Raw genomic sequence first — 13,607 nt, 5'->3', positions numbered from 1 at the left:
TCCCCTCTTTGAATGTCGTCACAATGACATTAGGTTGACACGACGTTGTATTTGACAGCAAAACACAAAGTAGACACAAAAGCCAATATTATTACGTGTTTACAGAATTCTTTTTTCTCTTTTTGTATCGTTTTATGTCTGTCTATATTGAAATCAATCAAATTACAACAGACACTGTGAATATTGCACAAAAAATTTAGTTTAAAGTGGGAAATGTCGTCGATTTTATGGCAATAGCTTCAGATATTTGCAGTATTTACACTTTTTCCGCCACGCAAATTCCACAGAGAAGTGTTGTAAAAAGTGATATTATTCGTCGACTTCAAAATCAGCGACTCAAAATGTTTATTATTCGGGGCATCCCTTAAAGCAGGAAATTCGTCATTCTAAATTAAATTTCATATCAAATAAACATCGGTCGACGTTTAGAATGGAAAAAAATCAAGTGCGAAAATAATGAAGATGTTATCATTTAAAAAAAAATGTTCTAGATTTTGTGTACGTGTGCAAAATACCAACACCAATCTGTGTCATACGTAAATTGTGCAAACAAATAACGTCTGATACCCGAATATCATTAAGAATGTTGTTCGAAGATAAATCAAAAACAGTATTCTTTCATTTATTTTTAATTCATCGTAAATTTTATTATTTAATTTGAACGAGAGAGAAAAAATGAGTTGGTTTGATGCAACCGGAATCGCCAGTTTGGCAAAGAATGCATTGAAAGAAGCCCAAAAAACCATTGATAAAGCATTAGATATAAAAGAAGATGGAGACGATGATGCCAGTGATTTAAAATCATCAAGTTCATCATCATCGTTGAGTGTAAAACTGTCGCCCGACACATCCGAAAAAAGTGATAATTTAAAAGTTATGAAACAATCTATAAGTAATCCAATTTTGTCAACGGTTACAACAGCAACATCGGCTAGTAATTTATGGGGTTCATTTACTGGATCGTTTTTTGATGCGGCCAATGAGAATAATGAAAATAATAAAGCAGCCGTTACAATTGCGCCAACCAGTCGAAGTGAGTCTCGATTGATTTCCACCAAAGCCGAAGATAAACCACAAAATTCAAGCATATCAGGTCGTACGAGTTCAGCCTCTGAATCGGTTGAATTGCTTAGTTCGCCGTTGACACCATCGTCGGGACTAACGTCACCGTCTGGAAGTAAGCTTTTCAATTTTTGAATATTTTTTTTCTCGTGAAAATGTATCTAAATGTTTGTATTTTTTATTTAGATTGTCAACCATCCTCATCACCATCCATAATAACACTACAACATTCCCACAAAACATCCGAATCAATTGAAGTGATTAAAGATGCGTCATCAAGTGAGGCACTTTCTCCCGACTCGGTCATTTCCACAGCGCCCGTTGGTACATCGGCCAGTTGCACATCGATTTCAGACAGTGTCGAAGTGATCGATGTGAATCCGGCCACATTCAACGTAACTTCGCCAAGTGGTGATGATTTGTCTTTCGGACAGCACGACGATGACGATGAATCAATTTCACAATCCTATAATACCGTGTCCGAAGGTACGGCATCGATTTTAGATCCAAGTTCAATTTCACAGCAGAAAACTTTAAATCGAAGTAGTTTAACATTGACCCTACCAACCGTTATCGAACCATCAAACGATGCTACAGACAGTAAAAATACGGAATCGATCCACAGAGCTGGTGGATCGTTGATTTTGGATAAATCTTTAGAAGGTCTTGACATTCAGACCACATATTCCGATTCAACACAAAGTTTCGAAGACGTTCAACAAATCCTTCTGGATGAAGTCAATAAAATTCATTCAAAGCATGTGACCAAAGATGAAGCACATATGTCACCGCAAAGTATTGACGAGAAAAATCCACTGGAATCAAAAGCAACTATGACCAGTGATACACACAATTCGGGGCATACATCAGCTGATGAAATCGAAACGGCAACATCGTCTGACATTGAAATAATCTCTGGCCCGAATGGAGATTCGAGCAGTCATACAAGCAGTGTTGCTGGTGTTTTAATTGCATGTAAATCATCAAAATTGTCCGCTCATTCACAGTACGTGGTATTTGGTAATCCGAGCAGTAAGAAAAAAGGTCATTATCGTGAATTGTCCGAGGCGTCAACGTATTCGTTGCAAAGTGAAAGTGGCAGTGACGGTTGTTCACATTCAGAATATGAAAAATTAACGCAAAAAATCACCGAATTAAATGAAATAATCGAAAATCGTGAGTGTAAACTTGTGCAGTTGGGCCGTGAAAATGCACAAATCCATGAGAAAAATGCCGAATTGAATAGTAAACTTGATGCATTGCAACTGCAAGTGGATTCACAGGGAATGACACACACCGACGATTACACACAACGAATGTCAGCGCTCGAACGAAAATTCCAACAAACGTTACGGGAACGTGACAATTTACGCATCGAAATGAAAAGTATTCAAGCGAATTTTAGTAAAAGCATTTCCAAAGAAGATATTGATAGAATTGTTAAAGAAAAAGACACAATGATTGACGAATTGAAAATTGAGGGCGAAAAGCTATCAAAACAAATTCTACAACATTCAACCATAACCAAAAAATTACGAGCAAAAGAAAAAGAAACCGATTTACAATTGAAAAAGCAAACGGAACAAATTGAAGAGTTGACACTTGAATTGGAGCGCGTAAAAAAGTCATTGTCGGCCAAAGAGGATGTGGAGAAGAGTCAAATTCAGGCAATTCATAAATTAACATCGGAAAAGCAAAAATTGAACAAAGAAGTGGCACAGGTTAAAAGTGATTTGGATGACACCACACAACGATTGAACACAATTCAAACTTCGTTCGACGCAGCTCGTAAAGAGCTAAATGAAAAACAACAAGAACATTATTCGTTGGAAAAGAAAGCCAAAAATTTGGCCACTTTACAAGGCGAACAACAAACATTACAGCAACAAAATCAACAATTAACCACAGAAATCGAATCGTTGCGTGAAAAAATGAAACAGGATGCATTGCAACAAGCCGATCAAGTGCAAAGGCTTCGTCAAGAGAACACATCGTTAGTTCGACGGTTGGAAGAAATCGAACAACGATCTGAGGACCAAGCACACGCTGTTACGGAGGCCACCATACCACTTGTAAAACAATGTCAAAGTCTTCAGGCAACATTGAATACACGCACATTGGCATGGGAAAAACAAGAGATGACATTTTTGAAGAAAATTGAATTACTTGAAAAACAATTAGCCAATGTAAATCAATCGGAACAATCGGCAAACGAACAAAGTGATCAACTCAATGTACGCATTCACAATTTAGAAGAATCATTATCAAAAGCATTGCTACGAAGCGAACAATCGGCAGCAACAATTCAACAAAAACAAATGGAATTGGAACTCATTCAAAATGATGCCAAACAAAAGTATGCCACTTATGACACAGAAACTCAAACATACAAACTCAAAGTTGATGAGTTGAATGCAAATATTGAACTCTTGCAAAAACAGTTGAAAGACAGTCAGGAGAAAGAGCGCCTTTATGCAATTGGAATGGAAAAACCGAAATTAATGCGAAAAATTAGTTCAGTTGAATTTGCCGAAAATAGCGTTGAATATAGCAATGAAAGTGATCATAGTGACGAACAGGAGCTTAGTCGAATTGTAAATAATAGCTCACCTGCTTATAGCGTTGGGAAAATGTCTGCCAATGATTCCGCTTGGCAACTGGTACGAAAACTATTTTTTTTTTTTAATTTTCATTTCATTGTCTTTGTTAATTTTTCATCAAAAAATGAACATTATTCCATTTAGGATGATTTGGATTCAGTGTCAATAGTCGGTCAACGACGAACTCCAACAAATTCAACATATGGTTCAGTTCCGCTGGCATTTGGCGGTGGTTCGGCGCTCATCGAAACACTTCAATCAAGTTTGAAGCAGCGTGACGGTGAAAATCATCAACTTCAATGGGAATTATCACGTTTGCAATCGGAACGGAATTTCTTATTGTCGGAAGTTTCATCGCTTACATCACAATTAGAAGGAGTAAGTTCAAAACAAATAAATGCCGATTTCTGAAATTTCTAAATTTTTTCTCGTTTTTCTCTATTTTCAGATCAAAGATAAACTAGAAACTCATGATTCCGTAGTGAGTCAATTCAACCAATTGCAAGAGCAATATGATGCAATTTTGCAGATGTACGGAGAGAAGGTGGAAGAAACAGAAGAATTGCAATTGGACCTGCAGGATGTTAAAGACATGTATCGATCGCAAATTGACGATTTACTGCTTCAACAACGTTCGTTAAAGCAAAAATTACTTGAATCGCAACAAAAAGGCGACGATTCAAGCACATAATTCATTCAACATAAATTCCGGAATCATCATAAATTCTATCGAAATCCGGTAAAAATCTCGGTGCTAAAAGATGAATTTTCGGATTAAAAAAAACGTTCGAACATGGTTCGACTATATTAGAAGAACGCCAACGGCCCTTCGCTTTTTCCTAGTTCCACACTTAACAATCTATTATTTCTATATGTTCTGTTCATCGTTTTAAAATGTCGTATTTATTTAGGTCAGTGGATTTCCAGTAAAGCTTATATGTATTTTGAAGAGATAAAAAATCAAACATATTTGATGTTCAATGAAGATGAACATTGCAAGGATATGGACATTTTTTTATATAACAAATGGTCTTGCTATTTCGAAATGTATTAAAATCTTGTTATTTATGTATGCAAGCCGTAATCGTATTATGAAATTTATTTGAAAATAAAATACAATATTATTATCATGAACATTTTCTGCGCATTTTTATTTATGAGGAAAAAAAATTCAGTAGTTATTCTGTCCTGCTTAACACATTGCTAATATAAATTGTGATGACAAGTAGCGAAATTAGCATTTAAAATGGTTTCAAAATTGAATAAATGTTATTGTTGTCATATACTTACCCAACCAGCAGTACACCCATACAGAGCAATTAAGTAATGGCCAAAAAAAGAATAGCGCGATTAAAAATAATTTCGACGGCTTTATTAATTCATTTGATTATCAGATATTGAGATATTTTCGGCGAGATGAATCAATTCAGGCGGCTATCATCAGACGCTGAAATGAAGTGGAAACAATAAAACAGATTGCTATACAGATGGATACAATGAAAGTGTTTTTGTAACTATTACAGTCATTTCTATTTTCACTTCATCTCAGCACCTGACGCTAATTTATCTCGCTGTAAATATCTCAATAAAAAAAAGTGTAAATATAAAGTGCCTGGTAAATGGTATATTTTGTGAAAAATAGTTTTGGACCAGTTTTTTGTAAAATTTTCTCAAGCAATATGCATACCAAATTTCATCAAAATTTGTTGATTTTCACTTTAAAGTTAAGACTATGATACAAACCAGTGTTTACAAAATCCATACACAATTATCGAACAAGATACTTACAATCTCTAATGCAGTCTTCGCAGAATTTCCAAAGTTAACATTTGGCTTCCGCAAAAAGTCAAGAAATCAAACTCAACTGGAGTATGCATGATATCCAATTTAATCTTTATTGAACATTTATGTTATGTCATATATGTGTGTGTGTTTTTTTGTCAGCGTAACTTAAAATCCAAGCAAAATGAAATGAAGGATGTGAGAATATGAATCGAATGGTCAAAAGAATACCCAAAATATAAAAAAAAAGATTTTTCAATGAATGATTTTAAATTCGATTAAGATGTGTATTTTTAGTAATAACTTTGCGTCCAACAAAAGGAAATAAAACAAAAATGAATTGTTATCAATTAAATAGAATGATATAATTAGGAGAAAATCGATTCTTTTTTCTGAAATGCCAAAACATATGTAAGGAGTGATTTTCATGAAATTTAATGAATTTTCTTTTTAAAAATAATTCGATTCACAAATTCATTCGAAGATACTGAAATTGAGCGTAGTTTGCATTGTTCTTTTAAACAGTTAACTTGTGTCGCAACAAAACTTTTCTTAACTCTCTATTCAGATCTTTTATCGGCGAATTTATTGCGAAATCAAATATAAAATGTTAATAATTTCTTTAAAATGCGAAATGAATTAATTTTGAAAAAATGAGTTCAATTTAGGTTAGTTTATATAATTTGTTTGTTTTTGCAATGTGTGTTGTCTTTGCTCTTGATACGGATACACAAATGCAATTTGATGCATAAATAAATTGCATCACAAAATATTGAGCCATAGCTCGACCCGATCGCTATCTATATTGGGTTTGCTTGTTGCCAACGCGATTATTTCCATCTACCACCATTTCGACAATGTGTATTTGTGTTGTTGTTGTATGTGACAATGGATCTTGGATTGTTGAATAGCTTTTACTTAAACTATTTGTTTGTTTTAGATTGATGTTAACTGTGGTGAAGATGCGAAATGCGCTTCGATGACAACGTCACAAACAGTCGTTACAGTTATATCAAAAGAAATGTGTCCATTAAAATTCCAAATCGAATTTCAATTTTGTTTTTCTTTTCTTCTGATTTGATTGTAGTTCACAAAGGTTGCATGTACACCATAATAAGAGATTGTTTTTAAACCCAAGGCGTCCATCCTTCATAGAGAACGGCCAAATTGTTGGCGTCCATTGCTTCTCGTATCATCCAATCAACTTGTTCGGCAGTTGAATAACGTCGTGTCGGATCCGGATCACGACCCTCCAATTTCATACGAATACGTCGCCATACCGATACAGCATATGCATTTCGTTTTTGCTCCATTCCTGTATGAACATTGTGTGTTGAAAAATATAGTTGTTAGTTTGCAGACAAGTTTATGAGAGACATGAAGAAAATGAAATAGTTAAAATATGATTACCTTTCTGTGCCTTCGACTTTGATGGGCTGCTTGGTCGACTCAGCATACAATCCTGTTGTTGAACCTGTGCAATGACTGGTGATGTGATTGTTTTGTCATTTTCGTTCAGTAGATTGCCAACATTAATCAAATTATTGAAAATATCTTTGAGTGTGTTCAATAATTCAGCGGTTTGATTGAGTGTAACATTCACCAATTCTTCAGTAAAATCTTTGCTCAAACTGTGTCCTTGCAATTCGGTTATGGTTTCTTTCATTAAACCGTGCCGCTCAACATATTCGCTCAATATTAATTTCTTGTCTTCGTCGACAATGCGATAAATCGCATTGACCAATGTTAAAATTTTCGTTCCGACACGATTATGAGTTGCCATCAATGCACGCAAGCGATATGCACACGACTGTAGTTCGTCTTGTGAGTCGACAATTTCCCGTTCAATTTTGCTGATATCTTGTTGCACTTGATTTATCATTTCATCAATAAGTCCGGCCACATTGTTCAACCACATTCGATCGATAGGCCCTTCTGGGTCGAGTAATTCAATCAGTGCTACTTCGACGGGTGTTACAACATTTACGCAAGTCTGTGCAATTGTACAACATTTCTCCCATTGCGATATCAAATTCAAAAACTTTTGATCTTCATCCAATGCCTCTGTGGTTGATACACGCAATTTTTCATATTGTAAAATGGCTGAACTTTCGTTCAGAGCTGCTGTTGCTAACAAACCGACGCGTTCAATATTTTCATGTCGATTTGTTACTGTGCTAGCAAAATCATTCATCAAATTCACTAGTTGTGGATTTGCTCCGGCCGCCCATTTCAATCGTTGATTTATTGCTGTCGTCAATACACCCAATTCATCCTTTTGCCGTTGTACAGTCGATTGTAAAGCGATCAAAGTTTTTGTGGTTTCGTCCAATTGTAACATTATGGTTGCACGATTTCGTGTCGGCACTATTGAGAAGCCAGTTTGTTTGGTCAGCAGTTCTTCGAACATCCAAAAATGTGCCGTCAATATCAACTGTGTTCGTATCAATGTATTCTGTTGACAATTTATATGATTTTGGATGTTTTGTATTGTGCACAGTTTACGAAATGCCCCATCCAAATTCCAACAAAGTGTTGTCGCTTGTGTTACAATCATCTTTGGGATTTTTTCGTTTCGAACATATTTCTCAATCGATTTATTGCATAGTTCTTCCATGGAAACAATGTTCTGGGCTCCCACATCAACCATATTTATTTCACTGTCCACATCGACACCGATGCCATGCAATAAATCGCACAATATCACTGTCACACAGTATGATTGAAGACCGAACATTTTACGCCACACAAAATCGGTCAAATAGTTCCGCAACGGAAGACACAATACACTATCCTTGTAGCTATCCTCGCGCAATGGTTTTTCTCCGGACGCTCTGAATGCAACACTGATTGCTAGAATATTCGCAAAGAAATGAGCAATCGCTTCGATTTTTTTCACAAAGAAAATTTCCTTCAATATTGCACGACTTTCGCCATTAAGAACGCACGACTGAAATAAATTCAAAACGAGAGAAAAAAAAATGACATCAGTATAAAATGTGTGCCACATGAATAGTTAATGGTGTGTTGTCCACGAAAATAATGTCAAAATTTTCATAATGTTCACAAATTTGTATTCAACGCAAGAAAATGCTAATCAAAAAATGAAATGAAGAAGACGACAAGAATGTATAATATATCTTACCGCTAACTGGGTGGCATTTTTCATTTGGTCGATTTTAAGTTGATCACCCACCAAATTAAGGTCTTGCAGGCAATCGATTAAGCGGTCGTACTCATCGTCAAGTTTATCAAATAATCCATTAATTCGTAGAAATAGTTTTGAACCGAATTCATTTGGGGCATTTTGTTCGATTTGCATTTTAATCGCGTTAAAATTCTGTCGCAAAATCGCCACATCGGCCGATGCTTGACGTGTTGTCACTTCAGCATTCGAACCATGTCTCAATGCTACATATAAGTTAGTAGTTAGGTCTGAAATCGATTCGATATTCCGTTGTAGAATATCGAATGCTGAAATAATGCTAAAAATGCTTTCTTTTTCGCTGATAATACAATACAATGCATCATTTAAAATGTTCAACGAAATTTGTTCATTGAACTCGCGCAGAATTTCGTGAATGTTTTGAATTTCACACAAGCATTTTGTTGCACAAAAGAATGGTTCGGTCAAGGTTTTTGTGCCATGATCCCGATGAGCTTTTTCAATGATTGATGACATTTCACACATGATTGCCGAATGCGCGTACAATTCGTCTAGCACCCAATTTCCATTAAATGTTAACGCGACCATATTATTCATGCCAGCCGAATTGGCGGCTGCATTTTCCATCATCAAAAGTCGCTTATTTAAATCGCATAATATGGTTATTGTTACACAATGCAAGGCGAGCACATTGTATTTCTTTTCAGCGGCAGCAGCAGCGATGACTCTACTTCCACTGGTGACAGGTGATAAAGTATTTTGATCTTGGAAGAACATTCGAATCGAATTACGAGCATCTTCAAATAGATTTGTGTATTGCATGATGTTTGCGCTTGAATTGCCATCCATTACCGCATTGTCTCTTTCGACATTCAAGCGCTCGAGTAACTTTTGTAATTTAAACTCTCCGTCTCGTAGCGTTGTTTGCAACGTACTCGAGAAATCAATCACCTGTGTTATGGCCTCTTTATTGATGATATTCTTTCCAATTGTCATTTGAAATTGTTTGGCAATGTTATGACAATCCTGAACTGATTGATGTTCGGCTAGATATTTGCACCATTCACCATACTTTGTAATGCGATGTGTTTGGTGCACCTTTGGCGGATGATACCTTGTTATCGCACCATATTCGACTAATGTCTCTAGCGTTTGTTGAATGGTGGCAATTTGTTTTTTCACCAACACATCTAGACCCGAACTGAGTTGACAACTTTGCAAATAGATAACGTTTTGTGCCGAATTGTCGAGAAAATCTTTAACCAAATCAAATGCATGATTTGGATGAATGACCTTTAGCGCAGCCGTCAATTTATTTAAATCGCCCAGTTTTTCGGCTACTTTGTTTGTTTCAATTAAGTACAAACAATTATGATAATCCATCATTTGTTTGTTACACATTGACATTCGATCTAATAATGCTCGTCGACACTTATCACATTCGTCTTTTTTCTGCTTGTAACCACTGTAGCGATGTGCTAGTGTGCTTAACGGATGACTGCCCAATGCTGAGTCAAGCGCACCAGCTTCCGATACCATTGCCGCTTGTTTTGCGAGCAACAAACGATTCTCCTCCAATGACTGCAGACGCAATCGCTGCTGTTGCAAACTCAACAAATATGCCTGCACTTGCTTTAATTGATTGAAGAAACCATCTCTGTAAAAAAGAGGAAAGAGGGAAAAAATGATGAGACAAGGAATTTAGAACGGTATTTTCACACTCTGATTACAACAAAATTCAATTTGGGATTAAAAACGAAATGCGAAGAGAAATATTACGGTTTCAGCGTATTCTTAAATGATTCTATTAGATACATGTACTATGCTTTGACTTAGTTGAGTGAATTTTTGAACTTTTCCACACACACATTTACTTCATCTCTACTGCATACTCATCACAAAATGACAATGACTGTGAAAGCATCTACCAAAGAATTGATAATGTTTATCATAATGCATCATTCGTCGTTGCTCACACAAACGGAATGTAATACAATTTCCGTCGTTGTTTCACTCTTATTTTACACATTTTCAGTGCATAGATCAAAAGCGTACGCTCTAAAATAAACAAACAAACATGCTGCACATTTTCACAAAGCCATCTCTCTAATACATCTGAATAATAATATAATGTTGCAAATGATATAAACCAATGTTTCCGTTGCAGTCAGACATTTTACGGAATCTCATAAGTCGTTATTTCCTGATAAACACAAACAAACGACAGAAAGAGACATACAACAATTATGTGTGTGTGTGTGTGCTATGCATTTGTACCTCATTTAACATAACAAACCAACAATATGACATTTCATTTTGTGCAACGGTATCATAATAAAACATTTCAATGCTTATTCCACTCGAAAAAGCACACAAATCGTTGGTATCCTTTCTCATCGAGCTGCATCGCAACCAAAACAAATACAACTGGTTTGAAGAATGGTAAAAGTGAATTTGAAATAGAAAAAAACGAAACGAAAAGAGTAAATGGCTCTAAGCTATGGATTGTAAACGTTGTGGCAAAGTTTTATTGACGTTAAAGACAACACATGAAAGAAGATGAAAAAGAGCGAGAAAGAAAATAAATTGGTATTCCGTTGTGTGTGTGTGTGTTTGTTGTTGTTGTCTGAAGCATTTCTCATGCTTAATTCGTCGTTGCGTTCAACAAACAAGAAGAAAAAAAAAGAGCTCGTTGGATTTTCTTCAAATAAAATCGCAACATATAACAGAGAATCGCTTCGGGCTGATGGTTAATAACAATGAAAAGATGTGTGTTTTTCACCACGTTTTTTTTATGTTTCAAATGAACTTGACGAGAGTAACGAGATAGAGAGTTTGTTGCTTGTTTCCGTTTCTCTTGGATAAATAAATGCGGAGGAGAAAAAATTACAAGCGACGAAAACAAGAATTACATGATTTTACAGTGAAGCTTTTGCCTAGTTACGTTAATTGGGCTGCTTTAATGACGAGAAAGTAAACGAATATACCAGTTTTCAGATACCAATTTTTATAATATTGCACGAAGTTTTTTTTTTTAATAATTCAGTGGTGTAACGTTGGCGAAATACCATGTAACGTAATGCAAATTCATTAAAATGCACTGACAAACGAACATGACCTTTCTATTTTAAAATTATATGAAGTTCATGTGTGTGTGAGGGAGAAACCATTAAGTTATTTTATGAAGACGAAACGACAATGGAATATTTATCCATGTGTGTGTGTGTATTTCAACATTTTCTTTTCTCAACAGAAGAGAATCGTTTTTTTTTTGCTGTTTAAATATCATAAAACACTGACCTATTTTGTATCCAGTCTGGTTTGAGTTCGGTGAATTGAATGATGAGTGTATCTCGGTTGAATTCGTCCTGCATTTGTTTGCGTGCTGTTTCAATGCCAAAAGCCATTTCGGTGGCACCAAATGTTGCAATATTGGTGTTATGACGATCCCTTTCGGTTATTTGACGATTTCGAGTCGATGGTGTGTCATTTGTACCATCGCCACCACCTGCGCCGCCAATTGTATCCTCTGCAACGGCCCAGTCAACCAACGGATCATAAACAAATGCCTCCAATAGTGTTAATAATGTTTCACGTCCTTTTTTCAATGTTTTCAAAACATGTTCGCATGCCAGCCGAAACGTACCCTGCACCAAAGTAAACAATGATAAATGAATTAAAGAAATGAAATTAACCTTTCTTAGAACGACTATACGGAGTGATGGTGATGTGTATTTTTAAGATAATTTCGCCTACGATTGAAATTTCCACATGTTAACACGGAATGTGAGTCAATGAATGCTGGCGCATTGGAATACAATTTCATATTCGAAATGTCTGTGATTCGGTATGATTTGATGCGAACAATACATCACATGTGTCCGACGCCTTTTAATTAAACACATCATGTGTGAGTCATTGACACGGGAATTCAAGGAATGCACAATTAAGCATAAATTATTTGAGTTCATTGATGTGGCCTAATAAATGTCAATACATTGTCTCTTGCAAAACAAACAGATTAAATGAAAATGCGTTCGATTCAAGAGAACGACAGAAAGTGCACAGAGCACAGAAAGTGCTTTCAACATATTGTCAAAGGCGTATATATCGAAGCAAACGTTAGACAATTTACTACAAAGCACATTTTTTCTTTCGATTTTTTGTCATCCAACACAAGGTAAAACTGTTAGTCAAAAAATCAAACGAGATATACATGAAAAAAAGTGCAAACAATTTATGTGGCGATAAATATAAAGATGTTTTATTGGTTTTTTCATAAAGCCTACTATTTACAATGTGCTGCTTTTGAGTGATGTTTTTTCACCAAATATTTGATTGGATTGTATTTAATGTCGCCCATTGAAGTGACATCAGATGAAAAAAAACGAGTCTGGAACATATATCACGATTAAACGCAATTTAACGCTTAAACGTGTTGTAAATTGTCAACGAAGTCGTTGTCCTTAGTCAACTGTGTTCGATGCCACTCACAGTTACTATGACCAAAGAAGTGTTTATAAAATGTAAATAGACGGCTCATGCCGAAGGTAAATAGACACATCGAGAGAATGTGTCTTTAACCTAATTCCAAATATAGATTAAATGTTCAAGGTAAAACATCGTGCAAGTTGGGAATTTCCAACCGCTTTGACCAAAAGCATGTAAAATATTTCATATAGTTGAAGCATTGAAATGTCTACATAAGCGAATGTAATGAATTGAAAAAAGAATCTCTCGATGAAACGACATTAAGTATGACAAATTCCTGTAGACAGCCAATTACATTATCGCCCTTTGTGTGAAACTCTTTTTTATATCTGTGTGCAATGAGAGAAAAATGTAATGCATTTAATTCGCAAATACTTGACACTTTTACTTAATCGGATTGTACGTTGTCTAAACCGGAACAATTCAAAAATGGCCGCAACCGAGATTTATTTGCACAAAAAAAGGCGAGACATAAATGAAAGTTTTAATCTTACAAACGTTTTCCA

The 13,607-nt window shown here is 35.5% G+C and overlaps 2 protein-coding genes across 2 annotated transcripts in view; one reads left to right on the top strand and one right to left on the bottom strand.

Annotated features, from left to right (window-relative positions):
• Positions 1 to 71: 71 nt before the first annotated feature.
• On the top strand, positions 72 to 4,798 carry LOC116344181 (TATA element modulatory factor). Its single transcript, XM_031772616.1, has 4 exons — positions 72 to 1,177; positions 1,249 to 3,722; positions 3,807 to 4,040; positions 4,111 to 4,798. Exons 1-4 carry the CDS (start codon positions 676 to 678, stop codon positions 4,351 to 4,353), a joined length of 3,453 nt encoding a protein of 1,150 aa, XP_031628476.1. The 5' UTR covers positions 72 to 675; the 3' UTR covers positions 4,354 to 4,798.
• Positions 4,799 to 5,532: 734 nt separating this feature from the next.
• The window catches only part of LOC116344534 (serine/threonine-protein kinase Smg1), a 62,333-nt gene continuing 54,258 nt past the window's right edge, over positions 5,533 to 13,607 (bottom strand). Inside the window, exons 12-15 of the mRNA XM_031773138.1 lie at positions 11,911 to 12,257; positions 8,590 to 10,267; positions 6,855 to 8,394; positions 5,533 to 6,759 (exon numbers count right to left, since the gene is read on the bottom strand). Coding sequence (XP_031628998.1) covers positions 6,572 to 6,759; positions 6,855 to 8,394; positions 8,590 to 10,267; positions 11,911 to 12,257 — 3,753 coding nt within the window. The 3' untranslated portion in view covers positions 5,533 to 6,571. The remainder of the gene's footprint in view (positions 6,760 to 6,854; positions 8,395 to 8,589; positions 10,268 to 11,910; positions 12,258 to 13,607) is intronic.

Source organism: Contarinia nasturtii, unplaced genomic scaffold (assembly GCF_009176525.2).
Source record: "Contarinia nasturtii isolate CC-2019 unplaced genomic scaffold, AAFC_CNas_1.1 Cnas_scaffold_1037, whole genome shotgun sequence".
Classification (NCBI taxonomy): domain Eukaryota; kingdom Metazoa; phylum Arthropoda; class Insecta; order Diptera; family Cecidomyiidae; genus Contarinia; species Contarinia nasturtii.
This window is presented reverse-complemented; position numbering and strand designations above follow the sequence as displayed.

Excerpts from the sequence above, each read along its gene's own strand:
- LOC116344181 (XM_031772616.1), top strand. The coding sequence starts at position 676 with ATGAGTTGGTTTGATGCAACCGGAATCGCCAGTTTGGCAAAGAATGCA. Across the intron at positions 1,178-1,248 it reads ACTAACGTCACCGTCTGGAA|ATTGTCAACCATCCTCATCA; the intron begins GTAAGCTTTTCA and ends TTTTTTATTTAG. Across the intron at positions 3,723-3,806 it reads ATGATTCCGCTTGGCAACTG|GATGATTTGGATTCAGTGTC; the intron begins GTACGAAAACTA and ends TATTCCATTTAG.